The sequence below is a fragment of the Halichoeres trimaculatus genome, unplaced genomic scaffold (genome assembly GCF_033239565.1).
Source record: "Halichoeres trimaculatus isolate MK-OKI-2021-1 unplaced genomic scaffold, fHalTri1.1 fHalTri1_scaffold_19, whole genome shotgun sequence".
NCBI classification, from domain to species: domain Eukaryota; kingdom Metazoa; phylum Chordata; class Actinopteri; order Labriformes; family Labridae; genus Halichoeres; species Halichoeres trimaculatus.
Genome location: NW_027437197.1, coordinates 4,472,000 through 4,495,217, shown reverse-complemented (window position 1 = coordinate 4,495,217; position 23,218 = coordinate 4,472,000). Strand labels below are relative to the sequence as shown.

The 23,218-nt window shown below is 38.5% G+C and overlaps 2 protein-coding genes across 5 annotated transcripts; both read right to left on the bottom strand.

Annotated features, from left to right (window-relative positions):
- Positions 1–1,246: 1,246 nt before the first annotated feature.
- On the bottom strand, positions 1,247–23,187 carry popdc2 (popeye domain cAMP effector 2). 3 transcript variants are annotated; one of them, XR_012599890.1, is made up of 5 exons: positions 23,133–23,187; positions 9,605–10,520; positions 6,132–6,240; positions 4,889–5,427; positions 1,247–2,661 (listed from the first exon to the last, which is right to left on the bottom strand). XR_012599890.1 is itself a non-coding variant. In XM_074694475.1 (5 exons), the coding sequence occupies exons 2-5, from the start codon at positions 10,096–10,098 to the stop codon at positions 2,579–2,581; spliced, it is 1,083 nt and encodes a 360-aa protein (XP_074550576.1). In that variant the 5' UTR covers positions 10,099–10,520; positions 23,133–23,187; the 3' UTR covers positions 1,247–2,578. The 3 variants fall into 3 exon arrangements, 1 of the variants encoding a protein (XP_074550576.1); XM_074694475.1 differs by having other exon boundaries at positions 5,031–5,427; XR_012599891.1 differs by lacking the exon at positions 23,133–23,187 and having other exon boundaries at positions 9,605–10,964.
- On the bottom strand, positions 12,726–14,984 carry cox17 (cytochrome c oxidase copper chaperone COX17). Of its 2 annotated transcripts, none has more exons than XM_074695100.1 (4): positions 14,874–14,984; positions 13,901–14,025; positions 13,715–13,824; positions 12,726–12,922 (listed from the first exon to the last, which is right to left on the bottom strand). In XM_074695100.1, exons 2-3 carry the CDS (start codon positions 14,011–14,013, stop codon positions 13,740–13,742), a joined length of 198 nt encoding a protein of 65 aa, XP_074551201.1. In that variant the 5' UTR covers positions 14,014–14,025; positions 14,874–14,984; the 3' UTR covers positions 12,726–12,922; positions 13,715–13,739. The 2 variants fall into 2 exon arrangements, with proteins under 2 accessions (XP_074551201.1, XP_074551202.1); XM_074695101.1 differs by having other exon boundaries at positions 12,726–12,923; positions 13,718–13,824.
- Positions 23,188–23,218: the final 31 nt, after the last annotated feature.

The window sequence follows — 23,218 nt, the reverse complement described above, 5'->3', positions numbered from 1 at the left end:
GCTTAAATTATGCCTGACGATATAATTATACATCTCCATTACAATATTCAAATGGTTTAATACATGCAGAGCTGCAGACTAATCTGCAGAGTATTTTTTTACATTTACTTTAGAAAGATATTGTTTCTCTCTTTAAGATATAAACCTCAGATGTAACCATTGACTTGACTCGACTTATCTAGGGATGGGCATTGATACGATTTTATTGATATTAATGCCCTTATCGATTCTGCTTATCAATTCCTTCTTTTTCAAGTGAATAAGTATGTAATTGGTCACTGGATCTGGATATCTCCCAGCGTAAATATAAAGAAATAAGTAAAAGTTGCACGTCATGTGACGCTGATGTACAGTTTTGTAATATGTTATTGACTGAAGTAGGCCATCTAGTGTCTCAAAGTGGTTATAGCATCACTCTAAGTTGTTTGGAACCTTGCCGTACCAACCATGAGCCTAACTTTTCTTTCATTTGCCTGAAAGTATTTTGACATTCAGAGTTCTCAGTATTGTTTAAAAAGAGTATGCCTCTGTGATGAAAGTTGAAATTCTATTCTGAAGCCAAAGTTATACGGATGTATGCTAACCGCTAGCATATAATGCAATTTCCCATATACATCAGCATCAAGCTAGTGCTTTTTTGTTTATTTTGAATGTATTGAATAGGAATCTCCTGTGAGAGAGTAATGTAGATTTCTTTGAGTGTTCAGTTCATCAGTAAAACTTCAAGCTAGAAATCCTTAAACAGGGTTTTTCCTTGGGAAATGTTATCTAACTGCCAAGCTAAGAAAGCTGCAGCAGGGTAGTCACGTAAGGTCCTGTAGCTCTGGCATAGTGTAAAGAATTGATAAGAGACTCGTTAAGCAGAAAGGCTAACGATATCAGTGGATTGAAACATTTCGTGTCAATTCTCAACAGGAACCAGTTTTCGATTCCCATCCCTAGACCTATCTTGACAACCTCTGTGACTTGACTTGCCCACAACAGAAAAACTTGAGACTTGCCTGAGACGTTGACTAAATGACTTGCTACTTGCGTGGGACTCGGATTGGAGGGACTTGTACAATTGACACACAGCGAGTAGGCGGATATGTGAGTTAGGATACAGACAGAGGGAACAGAAACCCCAGCTTCATCTCCTCCCGTTGTAAAGGTTAGAAAAACAGTAATTTCCTCTGAAGATGTTGTAGAGACATGAAACGTAACTCAGCTGTTTAAAGATCTTGAAGTAAGAAGCAAACGAAACACTTTCTCACTGCACACAAAGAGCTTTATGGAGAAATCTTGGCCCCATTGAAACACATTAAATACTCAACTTCATTCCCTGTAGTCTCATTCTCTTTAACAAAAACAGGTAAAATGATGAAATTCACAGTCTAGAGGTGTGTATTCATTCTCAATCAGTTACAAAATTTACAAAAACATGGTTTACAAGCATCCACAGTCTCATCTAAGAGGAAAGACAGAGTGTCATGCAGTGAACGTCTCTCACACTGAACAGACTCAGTGAAAATAATTAATGTGTGATAAGCTTTTATCAATAAGCGTGGCATAAGTTTGCAGAAAATGAAATTATTTTTTTTAGCTTGAAAGGATCGAGACGCAGGTTTGATTTTCAAATGATCTGATTGGTTAGAAAATTCAGACTTCCTGTCAGCTGTTGATCACCTGAGGTGTGTAGACATACAGTTTGTAACTGTGTATACAAGTGATTGACAGAAAAATACATGAAAAACTCTGATTTAGCGTCAAGTTATGAAGAAAAAAAGTCTAAATTAATGTTTAACAATCAAAAAATAAGTGAGAATAAATTGAATTCTTTCTGTTTGAGAATTATAGAGTAACTTTCCAAAACATATATACACATTTCTGCTGGTGAATAAAAAGGAGAAGGCTGTCCAATGAGCTGATTTAACTTTGGATATGTCTGATTTTTAAAAAAGTTTTAAAGTTTTATACTTTATCTGTGAGTGAAAATATCAATCTTTACTTCAGTTGATGTTTTTTCTTTAAAATCAGCAAAAGAAAAATATTTTATAGATCTTATTGAATCAAATAAATACTTTATAGGGCAGATTACAGGCTTCAGGCTTACATTTTAGCAAAACAAAACATATTTTGGCCTTTAAAGGTGCAGTGTGTGATATTTTGTGTCACTCAGCTGAACAGATCTGGTAGAAATTAGATATCTGATTCACAAGTTTGCTCAAATTTAAGTGCAATCACCTGATTAGACACATGTTAGAAGAAGAAGAAGTGGTAGATGTGTGAAGCAGACTTTAGGAAGTGAGTGTTTTGTTTCACTCTGACCTCTAGATGTTGCTAAATATCCCCATTTCTACACACTGTACCTTTAAATCCATCTTAAACAGGGTTAAAAAACATTGGCCCCAAATATTGATTTTTACATGACATCAATATCAATCGGCTCTTTTCACCTGAACTGAAGCTCAAAGAGAGAATGGGAGGAGGACACGAAGAGGTGAACAGAGAAACATGCGAAGAGGAGGAGGAGGTGACATGTGACACATTCGTACAGCTAGACTCTAAAATCTGAGAGTGTTTCCTGGAGAGACTGTCCTCACAGTTTGGGAGTGTCGGTGGGAGCCAGCGGCGCTCTGCCTCTCTGGAATCGAGGTGGAAGATTGGCATCGCTGTTGTCTCCTGCAGAGACAAAACAAAGCTTCGGTTAGGAAGACGTTTGGGGAATGTGACTAAAAGTGCTGAAAAATACGACTGTCCTACTGATAGAGGACGAGCAATGAGCTGAAACAGGAACAATCCAGACCGTAATGTTAAGCTACGTTTCCACCAAGCAGTCCGGTTAGGTTCAGTACGGTTTGGTACAGTTTAGCCTGATCCCGCCGTAGCAGTGCGACACAGTTTACCCCGCTAATAAATCCAATGAAGAAGAAGAACGCGACACAGTAAACAAAGAGCACAGATGAAGACATGCAGCATTTCGTCCTCTCTGTGATTGGCATGTAGCTCTTTGATACAAAGAACAATCAAGCTTTGTTTCAGAGAAGTCTGTGTGCCGCCAGGAGAAATACAGCCGCTGTCACACAGGAAGTGACGATTTTTTCGACCAATCAATGGTCTGCAATGTTGTAGCTCCACCTTCTGAGAGTGGATCGGTTCAGTCTGGCACCCATACGAAAGGGTCGCAAAAAGTTTGACGGCTCGTCTTGGTTATTTGGTCTGCTTTGTGGAAACGCAGCTTTATACAGAGGTGTTTTCAACCATATGGCACTTTAAGTTCCAGGAACTATAGTTATTGTGGTTCCAGGAGCATCGCCTACAAGTTCCTGGATCTTTAAAGAGTACCATCCTTGAAGAGGAGATAAACTTCTAAATTTGGACCCTGGTTCAAGTTGTTGAAACTAGCAAGCCATATCCACACGTAGCCGGGTTTTCCTGACGTAAAACCCAAGCCAGCCAATCAGAACGAGCCCCCGTCATTCAGCTGTGATGTTTGAGAAACGAAAACTCAGTTTACCGGCGTCAACACGAAACCATGAAACCGGAGTTTTCCAAAATCTTCACTTTTCAGTAAACATCATTTTTAGTGATTTAGCTGTGGTTTCGTGTGGACGACAGGCGTAAACGTATAAAAATATATGCGGTTTCCCAAATACCCATCTACGTGTGGGCATGGCCGCAGGGTTCCTCAAAAGGGGTTTCCAGTTGTTGGGAAAAGTTCCTGCTGGGTGAATGTCTCCTTTGTCAGTCACGATACACACTGGGAAAAAACTGAAATCTTATCATGTGTTTTGTCTTATTTTCAGTAAAAATTGTCTTTTTATACTTGATATGAGCCACATTCAACTCATCAGTCTAGAAAAATGTCTTGTTTCAAGTTATTTAAAAACAAAAATGAGGTCTGAATTGTTTGTTACAAATATTTTTGTCTTTGAATAACTTGAAACAAGACATTTTTCTGGACTGATGGGGTGAATGTGGCTCATATCAAGTATAAAAAGACTATTTTTACTTAAAATAAGACAAAAACACTTTATAAGATCTCAGTTTTTAGCAGTGCACCACAGCCGGTGACAGATCCAGCCTTCTGTTCACAGCGCCCTGCAACCCAAACCCTGCACTGACCCCAACGCCACCCAGCCATGAAACACGATCCTCCTCCTCTGATTGGTCGAGAGCTGATTTTGGGTTTGGACGCGTGCAGGCGGGGCCGAGGAGGGGATGAAGGAATTAACAGACAGAGTGCTTACAGGGTGGGCACGCTGGATTAATAACATGGCTCTGATTTATTCTCTGTTTTTTGGACATCCCCTAAATTTCAGAAGTGTAATCCTCGTCAGATCGGAGCACAGCTGCTAGAGGGCTCAATGTCAAACCCCTGCTCACAGCACAGAAATGACAGACCCTTACAGGAGGAGACTTTATCAAACTTCGGTTAAATATTCTACTTTTTCTTTTGTGTGTTGAGAGCAGCCAAAAAAAAAGCAGATTGTGATGAGAAATAACAAACAGGGGATGAAAAGAGCCTGAAAACTCAGTTACATAACATCCGAGACAAATCTGCTCATGTTTTATTGCTGCAGCAGATGTGATTTGGATTCCCTCATTGTCTAACATATTTCAATCCAGCCTGAATCATGCAAAGCCAATCTTTAACATCCATCTAACATGAGGCAGATTAAAGAGCATGTGGGATGTTTTCATGAAGAGCCGGCCGCTGTGCTGCAAACGAGTCTAATCTGCCTGAGTGTTTCCTGATTTCCAGAGAAAACATCTCATTACACCTCGGAGAAGCTTCATCGAGCTAAAAGGCCAAAACAAATCTGATCTGGGTTAGTAAGAAATGTGCACTGCAAGCCATGCACACACAGCTCCCCCACGCCCCCTCCTGCCCAGGTGAGGTACTTACATGTAGCTTAAGAGGTGACCCAGTGTGTTAGCTCCAGCACCCTCTCCCTTCTACCTCAAATAATCCCTCTCACTGCCATAATCCGTTAAGGATCCTGCCACATCAGCAAAGTCCTCCAGGACCAGGCTGGTGGAGTCCTCACCAGACGGCAGCTCCGGGTCTGACCACGGGCTCTGGTAGTGGTCACGCTGAGGGGCTTCCTGGGAGGTCTTTCTTGGTCCCTGTAGCTGAGGTGGATCCAACGTGTGGTAAGCCGGTGCTGGATCTTCCCCCTGCGGCTCCTTGTCGCTGCCGCTGCCGCCCTCGCTGCCCTGCGAGGCGGGGGCCAGCACGTGGTAGAGGCTGGGCAAGCGGATGTCCAGCAGCACGCCGCTCTTGATGTAGAGCTTGTTGTTGAGGTTGTAGAGCTTCTCGGCGATGTCGTAGCCCAGCATGACGGAGAAGAGGCGGGCGATGTAGCGCTCCTTCGAAATCAGCATGTAGAGGCGGCGGCGGCGCCAGGAGATGTAGCGGGAGTCTTCTTCCGCTGTCAGGGTCACCTGCAGGAAGTGAAGAAAACAGCAGGGTTTTTTGGGGGGGAATTTTTGGAATTTTTTTTAACTTCAATTTTATTTTAATTTTTTTTTTTTTTGCAGTTTTTATTTGAATCCCATTTTTAACTTATTTTGCAATTTTTATAATTTTTTTTTACAATTTTTTTTAATAAAGCAAAATTTTGAATAATTCATAATTCAGGTTCAGTAATTTTTCATTTTAATTTAAAAATGTTTGCACATTTTTTGCACATTTTTTAATTTTTTTTTTATTTATTTATCAAATCTTAGATAATTATTTACTAGATTTTTACTTTTCCTAGAATAGTATACACTCTTTTGTCTTTATTGTGAAGATGAAGTAGATTTTGCAGCTCCTGAATGACTGTAATCCAGGTGAGCTGAGGCAAAGTGGCCCTTTTGAAAGTAAAGGTTGCAGACCCCTGATTTAGACCTCATTGGGCCCGGAGCAAACTCTAAATGTTTAACATGACCTCCAGGTTCAGTTTCTACTTTAACTGAGTGAAAAGAGGATACCTGCAGGAAACGAGCCGACTGCTTTCTCCTCATCAGTCTGATAAAAGACAACACGACACCCAAGACCGGTTTCCTGTTCCGTCACATCACTAATCAAACATCTCGAGGCCTCACTTTAAGTTTCCTGATTCATTAAATCAACTGCTGAACCAAACTGCTCGTGGAGTCTCTACCTGGAACTTTCCCTCCTCGTTTGGTCTGAGAGACTCCCACTCCGGAGAGTCCAGGAACTGGTGACGGTGGATGTAGTGCAGGAACTGACCCTCCAGAGAAACGTTTATCCTGCAAAAGAGATAAAGAGTTAAAAAAGGAGCTGGGACTGAAAGTGCAAAGTTTACTCTGAGGTCAAAATTCTTGCCACTCACAAATTATATTTAAAAACAAAGGAGATTTCCCCTTGAAGTAGGTTTAATTTAGGAGAATAACTTCCTCAGAGTGAGATAACCCAGCTCTCTGAACACTAAATCTTTCAGAGGATGGTGTCAGAAGAGTCAGTTTTCCAGGAAATAGTTCTCATAGAATCATTCATCCTCAAAACTTTATTTCTAAGAAACGATAAAAGCTTATCGTAAGCTAGATTTTCTTATTTATCAAAGTTTGTCCTGGTAATTTAACGAGTACCACAGGGCTGGCCAGTTTGGGAAGCTTTGGCAGATAAAACCCATAAGTTAGTTTAAATGAGACCTACAGAACCCCAATAGGTTCATAATTAAATAAATAAAAACAGCATTTTGTGATAAATACTGTTTTGATTAATAACAGAAAAATATGTAATCTGGCCATTGAATTGTAAATATGGCACTAATATTAATTATAAAATATGTTGTATTATTTTTTTTAACATCAAATTATTAAATTAAATATTTACTAATGATTATTTCAAAAATTTCATAATTTTTAAAATGATTATATACTATTTATTTTTCAAGCTTTTATAAAAGAAAAAAAAGTTTTTCACAAAGTCAATTTTTATTTCATAGTGTCCTTTCCTACAATGCCCTTTTTATTTCATATCATTTTTCAGCACAATTGCTTGGTCTATGTGGTCAATTTGATTAATTTTTTTTATTTTTTTTAATTCTATAAAACCTTAGAAAAAAATTAGATGTTTTTTCAAGTGTGAAATTGTTAAAATAATTATTATATTATATTATATTATATTATATTATATTATATTATATTATATTATATTATATTATATTATATTATATATTTTATTATTTATCAAAATGGTATTTATTTCAAAATGTTGTTTTTATTTATCCAATTTTGAACCTTTTGGGGTTCCATAGAGACCTAGCTTCTTGTCCTTATATTACTGTCCATTAAGCACCATAGGTGTAATTAAGGGAGCACATTAACCTGGACATTGGACCTTTAATATTTCCATTTCTACGCACTGCACCTTTAAAAACACCAAAGGAATCAACGGTTTGATGACAGCAGGACTGTTGTTGAATTAATGAACATGTGAGTGTTAATCAATAACAGAGCCTCTCTTTAAAACAGCCTGAAGTCCTGCGTCAGTCCCCTCTCATGTCGTGGTGTAAATTAAGAGCCTTTTCCCTTTGCACTGCAGTGTTAATTACCCTTTAAAGCACTTTACACAGCCAGTGGCAAGGATTTCCACTGAAGAGCGCCGTGCTAAAAGTGTCACTGTACAGCTGCTGCTGCGCTCTGCAACACAGAGACGCTGAGGGACCAAAAGATTCAGGCTCACTTCTTCCTTTTGGACACATCTTTCCTTATTAAAGTAATACTGAGTTTTTATTGAAGTGTTTTTAATTTTTCTGGATCCACCACTTTCTTCTTATCTCATATCAGAGAAAATGTCCCACACAAGCCTGTCAGACAGTTTGAAGCCCATGCTTTGTAGCTTTTGGGGAAAAAACATCTGATGCAGCATTTAGTCTGTTGTTCTAACTCTGCCAACATTTAATTTAAGTTAAAAGCAGCCGTCAGTGTCTGCTCCCGTCCAGACTACAGAGATACCATCGAACCAGCTGGCAGCGTGCAGGGGGGGACGGCACAGCAGTGAGTCACAGACAAAAATACTCTGTTTACAACATTTCTCTTGTGTCGGCTCCAGGACTGTGAAATGTAATGCAGCTCTACTCTGAGGATGTTTGGATGAAGAGGCTTCGCTTCCTGTTACAGTTACAGGCTGCCAGCAGCATGGAAGGCCCAGAAACAGGAACGTGGATCTGCAGTGGTCGGTTAAAACTGAAAACAGTGGCTGAGAAATTAAACTAATACCACAAACTTTCACATTATCTGGAAACTAATGACACAAAACTTGCACGGCTTGTTAATTTGCAACTAATCTGTGCAGAGAGTCTAGCATTTAGCAGCTGAAGAGTTTGATGCATTAACGAGGAGGTGCTTTTACCCCTTTACACAGGGGTAAAAGAATGGTTAATATTAGATTTTAACCTTCACTAAGTCTGAAAATACAACTTCCAAACAAATGACTATTTTTGGGGGGGACTTTAGACATTTTTGAATTATTTTAACTTGTGCAATTTTGCAAAATACTCAAATTCTTTTTTTTAACTCTGATTTTTTTATTTATTTTTTTGAATTTTACAATGTTTTGAAAATTGAGCAAATTTTTTGAAATTTTGCAAATTTATGAAATTTTGGCGCTTTTTCAAGTTTAAAACATTTTTCATATTTTTTTTATTTTTGCATATATTTTGATTTTCAATTTTGAATACATTTTTTGCAACCTATTCAAATTTCATTTTGTTTCAAATTCTTGAGATTTATGGCATTACCAATTTTTAGATCTTAAAGTTTATGACACTTTTTCTAATTAAAAAAAAAAAAAAAAAAAAAAGTTTTTTAAAGAATTTGCACGATTTTGAAGTTTTGACTGATTTGGAATTTTTTGAAGTTTTTGTTGATTTTGAATTTTTGAACTTCTGCATTGTTGCGAATTACTTAAATTCTTTTTTTTTCTTTTTTTTTTTGAATTTTTTTTACAATGTTTTGAAAATTGAGCAAATTTTAGCAATTTTTTTTGAAGTACAATTTTTCCAATTTGCAAATTTATGAAATTTTGGCGCTTTTTTCAACTTAAAAATTGTGCTTTTAAAAAAAAAAAAAAAAAAAAAATCTGTATTTTTTTTTTATTTTAATTTTTCAAAAAATGTTTGCAACTTATTTTAATATCATTTAGTATCAAATTCTTAAGATTTATGGCATTACAGATTTCTCATTTTTTTTTAAAATATTGGCAAATTCATTAGAAATGAAAAACAAAGACATCACATGTACAATTTCATAAACACAAAAAAATGGATAATTATTCACTAGATTTTTTGTTTGTTCACAATTTTTATACAAAAACAAACCTGCTCATATATTTGTTGTGTCTTCAAGCTGCTTTTTCATTTACTCTGGTCTATCCTTCTCATTTTCCTCCTGTTTTACAAAAATTGAAAAAGCCAAAGCTCATGTTTTGGTGTTTTCAGACAGTCAACATGATTAGTGTTTGACCACTTTTGCTCAAGTGTGTAAGATACTGGCAGGATAAGACATGTTAGGATGATAATAAGCTGCTGTTTATCATTAGATTGTTTTCATTCTGTGTGGGAAGTCTGTGTGGTCTAAATCTATGGTACAGGTCAAAACACATGCCCACCTCCCAGACAGCAGAAAGGAAAGCTGGTCAATGGGCGTCTTCCCCTCCACTGCGTACGTCTCCCCCGCCTTCAGCTCCACCACCCTGTTCTCAAAGGCTCCTGCAATGTCCTTAAACACCTGCACCGGGACGCCCAGCGGCAGGTAGACCGCCTGGTACAGGGCGGACAGCTCCTCGCTGGGGATGCCCTCCTGGTGCAGCCGGTAGATGAGGTGGCAGATCTGAGCCACGCAGGCCAGCAGCAGGAGCAGGTTCCAGGTGAAGACGTCCAGACCGCACATGGTCATCCAGCCCCACAGGGACAGGCACAGGAAGGCCGGGGTGAGGAAGCCAAAGATGAAGAGGCACCCGTAGGCCCCGCTGCCCCCCATGTAGCCCAGGAAGACCATGGTGTTCCCCAGATGGTAGATGGCTCCCTCGGTGTTGTTGGTCCAGCCATCGCAGAGAGGAGCGAAGAACAAGCTGTCCAGGAGAGTGGCGTTTTCTGTGCTCATGGTTAAAACACCCAAAGACAAGCAGAGCAGCCAAAAATACTTCTGATCCAAATGAAACTTGGTGCTATTTCTGTCCCAGGACACTAAAAACAAGACGTTAGTTTGAATGAAAACAAGCAACAAAGGTCGACGAAGAAATGTCAGAAGTAAATGTTTGTTCCCTTGGCGTGCGGCGGGAAATCCTTCAATGTGAAGAAGTTCCCACAGCTCTGTTTGTTTGAGAAACACAGCTGGAATGGGACTCCTCTTCTTCCTCTCTCATTCTGCGTCCTCCTCCTCTCTCCTCTGGCTTCTCCTTCTTCTTTTTTCTACTCCCAGTCCTGTCGAGTGCAGTTTTCTGTCTTTTCTCTCAGCCACCGGCCTGCACTGTGGAGCCAACAGCTGGAAGAGCAGGGATAAGGGAGGGGGGCGTCGATAGAGCCCTAGAAGGATAACCATGTTTGGAATTGAAACCCAAGGAGGAGAGAGCGGTGGACAGAAAGCAGGCCCGCTACTTAACATAACAGGACGAGAGGGAGGCAGGAAACGGGAGGGAGGACAGGGACCACGACAAATATCTCTGAGCGTCACCCTCATTTAAAAAAGTTCCTTCAGCAACAACAAAGTTCTTCATTCACCCAAAGTGTTGGAGGCCAGTTTTCTCTGAGCTCAGCCTGAGCATATTTACAGACTCTGAATCAGCTCAGGTCAGATTTCAGGTATGAACACCCAGCAGCACCACGACAGCTCCACATATCCTGCTGACCTCTGAGCCAGGAGGAGTCACTGCACAGGAGAGAGCAACACAAGTCTCCTTTCAGCTTTATTCAAGCTTTAACTTCAGCTACAAGAAGAAACATAAACATTTTTCTGTATGAGAATGTGTAGGTATGAATAACACTGGGGAACAACTTGAAAAAAAAACTGTTGAGTCAGATTTTTATGTTAAAAAAAAACTAAAATTGGCATGCTGATTCCAAAATTGAAGTTGTTTTTTTCCCAGCAGGCAAAATTTCACTGATTAGCTGTAGTAAGACTAGATATTGGTACCAAATTGGGCAAACTTGGAAACTTGTTTGTGCAGCTCCCAATAGGCCAGTACGATCAGTATCTGCTAACAGAAAGCTAGCATAGCAGGAAAGAAGAGGATTTGTGCTGCTTTTCTCTTAACCCTGAAACCATGGGCATGCTGTTGTAAGTTCTCTTTTGTTTTTAGTTTTCAAAGCTTGTAACTTTTCCATCTTAGTGTTTTTTTTTCATAGGTTTATATTTTTAAAAACAAAAAAGTGTTGAATAGACATTGTAGTCATGTCAGTTTCTTCCATCTTCTTCTTGGTTGCTAGGCACCGCCCTGTTGGCTATGGCTGCCTTTTGCAGCAGCTCTCTCTTCTTTATCTGTTTCTTGTAAATTTTTTCATCTCTTTTTCATAATTTTTGTATTTGCAGTGCATCATTACTCTGTTTGGCTCATTTGTTGATCATGGACACCAAACTTTTTGTGTCTTCAGTGATATTTTTACTACTTTTTCTCCTGTGTTTGTCTGGAGATCCTACATGTAACCATGGCTGCATTGTGTACATGTGAAATCAGCTGTTAGCAGCATGTAGCATGTTAATGCTAACTGGTGCAAGGCCGGATGTTTCCCCACAAGGTGAGGAGAAGGAGGTGAGGACAACGTGCTGGTTCAGATGTGACCTAAGAGGTGACGACATGGACCTGTCCTTCCATCCATCGTTATTGGGCAAGCTAGCCATGCTAACCCAGTCATCATGCTATCCACAGACATGGCTAACAGAGCTAACATCAGACACCAACGCCACATTGGAAGAGCTTCACCTGCTGTGAGCAGACAGGATCCAGGAGACAGAGACTGAACAGACTGCTGAAGAAGCTCGGTCCTGGACCCTGTGGAGGTGGAGGCTGGCTGACTGGACAATGATGGACAAGCTGTCAGCATCTATTTTCTTATGGAGCTTTTTGCACTTTCTATAAACTTTCTTACTTTTGTTTTCTTGATTGCTGCTGTGACTTCAATTTTGTTGTACTTGTTACAATGACAATAAAGTTTATTCTATTCTGTATTTCATTGTATGTCAATATTTGAAGATTTTATATAAAACAAGCACTTATCCGTTAAGTATTCAGATTCAATTCATATTTTTGAAGAAAACAGGATCCTATAGGTCAAAAACTAACCAAACTTTTGGTTTGTAAACACACTTTACTAAAGCTAAAATAATTTAAGGATTCAACTATTTTTACAGATTTTTAAACATCAGCATGGACCAGTTTTGAAAAAGTTGGTGCACTGAGGCTGTCAACTTCCAAATATATCCAGAAATTAGTCAGATGCATGGTGTCTCTTTGAATATAAACAATTAGACTTGTGCATGCAATATTAATCAGTGGTTTAAAACAAGAGCAGAATGAATCATAGTAAGAGTCCACTGCCAGACACACCTCAGTAACTGTGACACACTACAGAGCAAGAATGCAGATATGCCAAGTATTGACTTTGCAGGGGCAAGAGTTATTTTTAAGCCTAAGTGCATACCAGGGACAGCAACTGTGGTAAGCAACATCCAGAGAGAGAATGGACCTCCAGAGTAACACAAATATCTGAACAAACCGCAGCAAACAGCAGGAGTTATTGCATAGGACTTTTATTTAATTTCACACATTTTAGGTAATCACACATTTCTCATTCTGCAGACTTTAAAAAACAATCAGAAAGACAGTCGACCCAGCAAAGACAAAGTGCATCATTTCCCTCACAGCCAAAGGTATAAATAAGAGGGGGAGAGGAGAGGAGATGTGGGGTCAGCGTCCATTTGCACAGCAACACTGAAAGAGGGAGAACAATCAGGGTTTTATCTTTGCACGTGAAAACATTGAGAATTTCTACATAACGTTTTCTCTGCAAACACATTAAGAGGATGCCAGAGAAGCTGAAATATGAACCGACCCACAAGGCTCCAGGCACATTTCATGTTTAGTCATGTTACAGATACCATTTACACACTCCTCCCATCCCTGCCTTTTGTTATGCCGATGTTCCAGCCAGCAGTTTGTGCACAACAATTCACAAAAACAGCTCAGAGACAGCTGATCTAAACGTGGAGCTGCTGGAAATTTCTGGGCTATGCATTGAGACGGGCATCAAGAGTTCAGAGAAAGGGCAGGAGTTCATTACACGCTGGAGTGACTCAATTCAAGTCAACCTTATGGGTTGTCACAACACGAGGGAGAGGAGATCAACTGGCAGCATCACATTAACACACAGTCAAGGCTAACTGCAGTAGTCATCGCTTTAGCCATGAAGACATTTAAATTTATGAGAGAACTAGCTTGAGAAAACGTTTAACTTCTTAAAAAAAGGCTACTTTACCCCACAGCTAGAACTTTACTGAGTTAAACAGCATGGTGCAGAATCCCATGCTTGATAAACAGTGATCCAACCCAACTGTAATATATGCAGCTGCCAACTTTATTCACTACTCAGGTGATTCTTCACTCAGTTCAGCTTGAATGTGATGAATCAGAAACAGCTGAGAGATACAAACAACCTAGCACAAAGGTGAAAACTCATTTTTAACAGTACAATCCACACATGTCAAGTGTGTGTTTGATACTTACCACACACACAACCAAACTGGAGTAGTTAAATCTTGAATCCAAGCGCCCTCATGCAATCTTTATGTGCATCAATCAGGACTGTGCAGTTCTCCTCTCCCTTCTCAATGATGCTACAAGAAACAAAGAGCACTAAATAAATGCATTCACTTTTAAAAAGGGAGTAAGAAATTTTAATCTGAAACTTACCAAGCGTCCCTGACTTTCTTTGTCTCTGGGCAAGCGCAGCATGGCTTCAGTGGCTTCTTCTGCTCAGGGGCCTCAGTGGCAGACTCCACGCTGGCAGCAGACAGGGTTGACATCTTCTGGCTGAACTGGGGAAAGAAATTGAACAAGTTTAAAACTTAAGAGAAACTTTTGGACGCTTAAAGTTTCACATTTTACTCTGGTATGGCACACGCTTTCTGAATTGAGGAAAAGCTTTGTCCAATGAAGATTACCCCAATTATCTCCCCATTTAGCAAGAAATGGGTTCAAACACACAGGTGTAAGTAATCAGGATCATGAAAGACACTACAAAATTTAAAGAATTGGAAGGACTGAAATGAAAGGACAAAACTCATAAAACTACAAGGTCTTTATCAAAACTACTGGCTCAACCTGGACATTAATAAAATGCAAACCACCATCATGAAAGCTGCGTTATAGACATATTTCGCTTTGTTAATCATTCACTTTATGCAGCCAAAATAAAAAGAAAATTGAGGCTTTTAAAACAAAAAACACCTGATAGCTTTGGGGCTAAGCGCTTTACTTCGTTGCAATAAAACAATCACATCACACCCCTGTAATTACTCTTTCATGGGCTGTGCTGATGTAACATTAGCCATGCTAAGCTCACCTGCTCCGGTCACATTTAATACATACTAATGACGTAGCTTAAATAGTTTTAAATGTTAATATTTCACACATAAAGGTGACGGAAGCCCATAAAAGTGTCACCACATGTCTCAGTTTGTTTTGGTTTAGCTTGTAGCTTTAGCATGTAGCTCTGACACATTGCATAACGCTAACGTTCAGTGAGCTAACACAGGCTAACATGTGCTAATTTGAATCGTAACCACAGACACTGAACAGCAGATTAATGACAGGGTTTAACGAATACTTAACGAAGTAATAATCGATAAATGAAGCAGAGGAACGGCAAAGTTATGTAACTTACATGTGTGAGGCTGGTTGCACAAGCTAGGAGGACGCTTCACCTTCAAAATGAAACCAACACGCACTACAGCGGCTCACATGGTCGGCTTTTATACAAAATCACGTGATTATGAAACCCCCGCAAAGGCTGCTGGGATATGTAGTGTAGTACACAAAACAGTGGATAAGAGGGCAAGAATGTAAGACAACAAAGCGTTTAAGATTTGACAGCAAGTATCTGAGACCAAAATGAATCTGTCGAGATGAAAAGTTTTGTATAATCCTCCAACTTCCTGTAGTGAGGCTCATTTTAGCTAAGCTTTGGAGTTTTAAGACAACAACAATTTTAAAAAGTCAATTTCAACTCATGTTATTATCTTTTTTTTGTCAGGAAACAAATCCACAACCATATATTTTAGATGATTCAAATCAAATTCAAATTTTAAACTATTCAGCTTTTTCTGGAGATGAGATCTAAGACTTTTCATATCTCTAACACTTTAACTTTTTGATTTACTCAGCTTTTTCTGAAAAAAAAAAAAAAAAAAGTATCTAAAATGAAAGGGAATCTGCTCCTCTCCCTCCTAAGTTTTCCTCAACTTTGAGATGCTATAACTTCAGCACACTTCCACGTCCAGACTTCATTTTTTGATTTAAAATGTTTGTTGATCTTTCAGCTATTTATTAATTATACAACTTTTTAGATATCTTTAACAGTTTTGAGATTTAAGTGTTTAAGCAACATAAACTTTTCAGACCTCATCTCCTAGAGTGCAGAACTTCTTCAGTTAGAGTGGAGGAGCCCGCTGCAGATTCATAGCAACTTTATCAAACGAATCGTCTTAACTTTCATAATCTTCACTGACTTCCCTGACTTCTCCTGCTTCTTACAAAGAGAGTCTTTTAGCAACAACAAAAAATTACTATTTTGCCAAAAAATGCCCCAATGTAAGAGAAACCCTCATTTTTCTGCAACCTTTAGCAATGTTTGTGACTACATCTCTATCTCGCTCTCCTGTGCTCATTTTTGGCTCTAAGAACTTGTAAAACACATCTTTGAGCTCATCAGAGTCTCCAGATTCTCACGCTTGTTATGCAATTGTTTATCTCATAGCACTCACAGTTGCCTCATAGCTTCAGGAAATTTGGACCCTACATTTCGCTTGTTCATCCTCTGTCTCAGATAGAAGTTATTAAGCAGGTGCAGCTCTCCACAGCCTTTACATGCACTCACATACTGGTATTCCCATCACTACTTCAGTAACTTATAACACCATACCTCCCTCTTTGACTTAATCTACATTCTCCATTTTTCATACAACTTTTTTTCCACAGCTTATACTTCTCAAACTACTTCTTCTATTACTACTGCTACTTCAACTTCTGTACTTTTTTTTTCCTATTTCTGCTACTATTTCTTTTCTCCATTCCACATTTTCAACTCTGGTTTACTGCTTGTAGCATTTGTTTTTCGTTTTCATTCTTCAGCTTCAGCATTTCAACGCATTTGCTGCAAGGAAATGCAACTTTTCTAGTTCATATGTGTTTTGTTTTGTTTTGTACCTGAAGCCCTGAGGTGTCACCTGCCCTGTCAGCAGCTATATAAGAATAGTCTCTGACCTCTCCACCCACCCATCCATATCCACACATGCATACAGCCACAAATCATAAATTCCCCCTGGACCTATAAAAAATTAATTCACTCAAGATTCATCATTCTGCTGCTCTGCAATGATAAAGTTGCTGCTGCACCATTATTCACGTTGTGATGTAAAAACTCAGATAAACCTTTTTTAAACTGCCAGATTATCTAAGACTGAAAGCATCCTCGTTTCACCTCAGGAGTATTTGTTTCATAGGTGGACTGAAGCTTTGTAAAGCTACTTTAATGCATGAAAGCTACTAAAAAACACATTTTAAGATGATATTAGTCACTTAAATTTCCAGAAAGAGCAATGAAAAGTTGATTAGGCTATCAAAAACTGTTCTTCAATGAAGTTTAGATGCATCTTTTTTGGCCTACTGATAGGCTACTTCTACATAATCAATATTAAATCTACAAAAATCAGAATCAAAATAAGCTATATTGCAAAGTATCTTCAAAGAATTAAAGGGATTTCACTTAGTTTTTCTAAGGTGTTCTGTTAAAAGCACAACTTAAGCAGATTTAAAATTAGTAAAAAAACAAAAACAAAAAACAAACAAACAAACAAACAAACAAAAAACTTTGTGCGAAAAAATGTAGAAATATTTAGGTCAAGTTGCATTGAGAGGTAAATAGTGCACTTTTTGTTTATTTTGACGTGACCTCTCAATCAAAAAGCAGTTTCTGACTAAAGCCATCATAAGGGGTCTGTTGTCCCGGGCCCATCATGGGGGGTGGGGGCAGAACTGGGCCCTCATTAACTTATTGAATAACCATTCATTTTTTTTCAAAATTGTCATATTTGTGGACAAAAATGGACAATAATTGAGATACATAAATGTTTGTATTTACGTTGTTTCTAAACGCCCTTAAAATAATGGTAAAGAATCCCACCACCCCCCTTAATACAAAAATGGTTTGGCCCATCATCAAACTCTGACGTTGTCAGGAGAATTGAAGTTCAGTAACGGTCAGAATGTCCGGTAAACACAAATATGGTGCCCAGAAAAGAAAAGAGAAAAGACAAAGAGAAGAAGAAAACAGAGCCCTTAGAGTTTACTGAATAAATATTTTAAAAAAGATGATGACAGTGAAGCTAGGACAAGTATATTAGACGTCCAGCAAGGTAAGAAACAGCGCAGATACGTTTGTTAGCCTTGTAATGTAAGCTAACTGGTCAGCTCTGTCGACGTCCACTGAGTAACAAAGCTCGACAGAGAGAGATCTTGCTGCAGGCAGCCCTTAAAAAAAAGTAGTTTATTAAAGTATGCTATTAGTATACTTATTTTTAAGACGGTACACTTTCATTTTACTTTCGATGTACTTATCCCAGGTATACCTAACAAAGTAATGCGAAAGCATACTTAGATTTTACTTAAATGTATATTTGAAAGTCTAAGTATACTTATCCTGTAGTTAAAAGTATAAAGAAAGTCTAAGTATACTTGGCTTTAACTGAGAAGTATAAAGGAAAAGTCTGTGTATTAACCTTTTGATCAAGACATACAAAGGAAAAGTATAGTAAGTACTCAAACTTACATGCTTAACGTTGAAGTGAATTTGGGTTGTAGCTGTGCCTATTCTATTCTTAGCTTATTCTATTCTTTTATTTTTAGGTTTCAAAACAATAAATAAAATCTCAAACATAAGTATGATGTTAAGTTCACTTAAGAAGAACTTCAGAGTATACTTACAGTTTAAAAACTATTAAACTAGCAGCGTATTGAATTTTTTTTACTATATTGAGACTTGAAGTATCCTTAAGAGTGCACTTTTCTCGACTACAAAGTGGTTTGGAACTTTATAAGTTGTATACTTGCCGAATACTTGTAGTATTGTTGCAGTACCTAATAAAACTTTAATATGACCTAGCTGTGTACTCAAAGTTTACCACTCTTAACTCGACAACATGCTTTTAGTATTCTCTTAGTATACTTTTATGAACTAAAAGTAGGCTACTATCATATAATCAGTGGACTTCACAGTATACTTTCATAAACTGAAAAGTGTGCTAGAAGTTTATAACTAGTAAATTTAAAGTATACGTGTAAGTTTCGTTGTATTATACTTGCAGTACAAAATAAAACTTGAAGACAAACTAGTAGTGTACTCAAAGTTTACTTCTTTTAACCTAAAAAAATACTTATAGTATACTTTTTTAAAACTATAATGGGCCAATTTAGTCCCAATAAGTATTGAAAAAGTACACTGGTAAGTAAACTACTAGTATATTAATATTAGTACACTTGCTGTAAAAAGTGTACTTGAAAAAAATAAAAATACACTTTACCTGTATTTCAGTATACTTATTAAAATGAACTTGAAGTATGCTTCTTTTTTGTAAGGGAGGTGATAGAGAGAGAGATGAGGGAGGGGCCCGGAGCAGAGGAGTGAAGCCAGGCTACCCGCGAGAGAGATTCGGGCCCAGCTCAGCTTATCATGTCCCAGGCCCACCCAAGACTGTCAGCTGGCCAGTTGGAAATTCAACCAAGGAGATAATTACTATCAAACTGCTCACTTTTAAATAACGAAATTAAGTACATTTAAGTTCTTTTAATTATTTTGGTAAACCATGATCTTCTTGTAGGATTTCACTGAAATTCAAAATGCATCCATGCAAAACTGCTCCTAAAAAAATCATTCATGACTTGAAAATCCGCCTCCTCATAGAGTCTTCTGTTATTGTTTTCCTTCAATATCAGCTGCTGCTGCAATCTCATTTTCTGTACTGTAAAATGTAGCTGCTGCTGCTTCTGCTGGTGGGTGAAATATCCACAACAGTGTGTCTTCAGAGATTTCTTTAATATGAAAACAGATCATTCTCTGTCCTGCAATACTGTAGGTATGTGTTTGTTTTCACATGTCTACTGGGCCCTCGGTGCGTCAGCACAGCAAAGTAATGCGTAAGCAGAAGCACTGACTCACTTATTCTAGTTCGGGGGGCAGCTGTGTGCTAGATAAATGAGCAAGTAAGCATATCATTTGTTTGCTCTGTACTGTGTGAAAGATATGCACCTCTGTTTGAAAAAAAAAAACTCTCCTGCAGCTTTGCACGAGGAAAAAGCACAATGCATGTTGTGCAGCAGAGGAATGAAATAATCTGAAATGTAAGAGTTACACTGAAGCATCCTTTGAATCTGTTCTTTCTGGTTTTCCCTGCAGAAATCGCTCAAGAAGACTAAAGCGTCAAAGGCATCACTTCAGAGAAAAGCATTTGTACCAGGTCAGTCTGTGAGCGGCAGAGTACACCACACTGCAGACACATCTGTTATTTTGCCTAATAGCAAACGTCAGTCCGGATAATGATGGTAATGATGCCATGACCCCCTTAGAGAGGTCCGGTGTTGAGTCTGCAAAAGTAACTAAGAACACTTCAGCAGGCGGCCAGTCAAATCGAGTCAAGTCAAATCACGGTTCGCCTCAGAGGGCTTAACCGTCTGTAAAATAAACCATCTGTCCTCAGTCCCTCAGTTTGGATAAGAAATAAATCCTAACAAAAAAGGAAAAATAATATAAAAGAGACCTCAGGAAGCCTCAGACAGAGGGAAGAGATCACCACTGCGTGTTTGAGGAGCACTTACACTGATCAGTGTTTTCTTGACACAACAGAGTTTTTACTCATTAGCATCTTTTGCATGTAAACAAAGATTTTGACTGCCCTTATTTTATCAGACATTATGATTGAGAGACCATAAAAGAACTTTCTTTATGGTGATAATTCAATCATAGACTCTAAAGCTGAGTTTTAAAGCTGATTGTCATTAGCTGCAATAGTAGAAATGTTAACTCTGCACTTGAAGTTGTCGCTAAGTTTGAAGTAACAAAGTAAAGAATCCAAAATAAGATTATGGACTATTTCACTAACCCAGTTTTTGCAGATTTTGATCTTGGTCTCCAGAACTTAGTGAACGTGGGGCCTAATCATAAATGAATTAATTCGACATTAATTAGTGTTTAAATAAAGTAAATCTTCTTCCAATGTTGGTGCAGCATCTCCTTGAGTTACCTGGGAGGACTCACCTCATATTGAACAAAGACAAGACCAGAATATAGAGTCAGATCAGTGTCACAATTCACAAAGGCAAAATTAATGTGTGTGTAAATGCATCCACAAATGAGTAAACAGATTTGCAAATGAGCAAAAATGCGTAAGTAAATCCACAAATGCACTCTTGTTTGTCATTTGTAAACCTTGCTGTGTTTGAGTGTGGATTTTTGAGACGTCCCTGACGCGCTTAGAGCCACAAATTAAATTTTTCCATTAGGGAAAGTCTATAGCCAATCAGATGTCTCCCTCCTTTTCAGCCAATCAGAGCTGAGTAGATTCATGTGTTGCCCTGAGTTCAGGCTCACAGGCGCAGACTAGAAACATATATATCTAAAAATTATACAGTTAATGGAATCAAACGATATGCTATTGTCGCAATTAAGTTCTTTTATAATTTTTGGAGTGCTGATTCGATTTAAATTGTGATTTTACAATATTTATGATTTTTGCTACTATTAGTTAAATGATGCTGATAATGTCTACTGACTATGTCAGGAGCCATATTTTCCCATAAAATGCGCATCACATGAGTCAGAGACAAGCTGCAACCTCTGGTCTGAGAATATGAGACAATGCGGAAGTGCTAAAATCTGCTGTTTTAGTGTTCGCTTGAGGTTGGCTCCGGAAGTAGCAGAAGTCACATACACACCAAGCCAAAAAAAAGCCATTTTCAGAGCAGAAATTAACCTATTTACAGCCTGGTTCAAAAAATGTCTCCTGTCTGAGTCGCTAATTTTACTACCACCACCCATTTTTTTCTAACGCAGCCATTCAGAGGATATTAAGATCGCGAGCTCCCCCAATAAGAGGCACAGCTGAGGGTCACGTGATGGCAAGCGCCCTATGGTTGTAGGTGAAGACCTTGCCACTACAAATAAGGCCGCTATAGCCGATGTGCTTCATTTTCCGTTTCAGAAATAGACGGGTGACGTCAGGGAGACTACGTCCATGTTTTATACAGTCTATGGTCAGAGAGAAACGTTTCGCCCTCTGCTGGAGAAAAGTGGTAACTTTTTTTACAATCCAGTTTATAAACTAAGACTGAAATGAAGAATTTGAATTTGAAAAAAAAAAGATTTTTCAACAAAGAATCCCAATTTTGATATTGTAAAAAAAAAAAATCGCAATATATCTATTTTCAAATTTTTTCTCCCACCCCTGCTTTAAGAAAAGCTACGGAGCCAAAACAACAACTTTAATTTTTGGTATTGAAAATAAAATTTGGCATTGAAAAAACACATCCTGAAACGGAATAGAGGAACACTGGGATTGAAAAACGTGTATGATAAAAAGTAAAACAGCATCAAAACAGGAAATAGTATTAATCATGTTTTGTTGAAACTAAAAACACAGAAATGTTTTCTTTTATTTCATTTTTATAGACTTTTTCATTCTGACATTTTTGAATTTAAATCAAATTTCATTTATCTGATTGTCAGTTTATCATTCCAGTGATGTTTTTTCCTTTATGATCACTTTTTTTTCTTACTGTCTTTTTTCAGTTTCAACTTTCTGTCACTCTTTTGGTGCAGAGGGGAAGGTTTAGAGAGGAGGGCTAAAAGGGTGGGATGTGCATATTATTAGCATATTGATGGTGAATAACGTAGTAAACCGTCATAGTTTACACACACACACACCAATTTTGAATTTGTGAATTTTGACCATGATCTGGCTCCATATCAGGAGCAGTCAGTAAAAACATCTGTTTCTTTCAGACTTTTAGGACATCCTTATCATTTGTCACTCCTGCAAACTTGTTTTAAAGGTTTGGTTGAAAGAAAAAGTGGATTTGAGTCCAAGATGCAGCTGCAATGAGAATTTCATATCAGCCAGAAGTTTGTCTTGCCTTAAATGTCAGAAGTTGCAAAGAGAAAAAGACGAAAGATGTACAATCGAAACAGTTTTATTCTCCTGGAGGAGGCTGCAGACTCTCTCTGAAAGGAATTCAGGTGTGTGCACGCAGCTGGACACAAACACAGAAACATGTCTTTGCCAACAGCGTTTCCCTCGACCTCACTCTGAGCCCACAGACCTCATCCTTTCTATAAATATGTGAGGAGAAGCTACCTTTCTGCAGCTCTTCTCTGGTCACATCTACCGAGGAGACAAACATTAATCTGATCAAATGTCCCCTGAGTTATTAGGCACATCACATGCACTAAGCTGCTGTAGTTCACCTTGCTCTCTGACATGAACTCTGAGTTAAACCCAGAGCTCCGCGTCTGTCGCAGCGTCTCTGCTCTGCAGTTTCAAACTTTGCAGCAAATCGCCTAATTTGATAAACTCTCCTCTACTCTGAAGTCCTTGAAATGAAACGCTCCAGTTCCTGTTTTGTTTTTGTCTCTGATGTTAAAATAGCAAACAAACATCTCAGGAGCCGGCTCGGAGCTGAGAGCATCAGGTTTCACGGCTCAGTGTTTAATTACATCCCTGAAACTGCCTCACACTCAGCTCCTCCCTGCACACACTGCCTGATGTCTGCTTCACATGACAGTTACTGCGATCCTCCCCACACACACTCACACACACACACACCCACACACACACATGTGCCATTGTCTTCAGTATTAATGCGAGCTGGACCTTACCCTCTTTGACATGGCTTGATTCATGAGAGGATGAGACACAGATACTGAATAGTTGATGAGCTGCGAGGAAAAGAAAAGAAGTGAAG

Coding starts and splice junctions, on each gene's coding strand:
- popdc2 (XM_074694475.1), bottom strand. CDS start 10,098: ATGAGCACAGAAAACGCCACTCTCCTGGACAGCTTGTTCTTCGCTCCT. Junction 6,241..9,604: donor TCCTTTCTGCTGTCTGGGAG/GTGGGCATGTGT, acceptor TCTCTTTTGCAG/GATAAACGTTTCTCTGGAGG. Junction 2,662..5,030: donor AGACCCGGAGCTGCCGTCTG/GTGAGGACTCCA, acceptor TTGTCTCTGCAG/GAGACAACAGCGATGCCAAT.
- cox17 (XM_074695100.1), bottom strand. CDS start 14,013: ATGTCAACCCTGTCTGCTGCCAGCGTGGAGTCTGCCACTGAGGCCCCT. Junction 13,825..13,900: donor AAGAAAGTCAGGGACGCTTG/GTAAGTTTCAGA, acceptor TGTTTCTTGTAG/CATCATTGAGAAGGGAGAGG.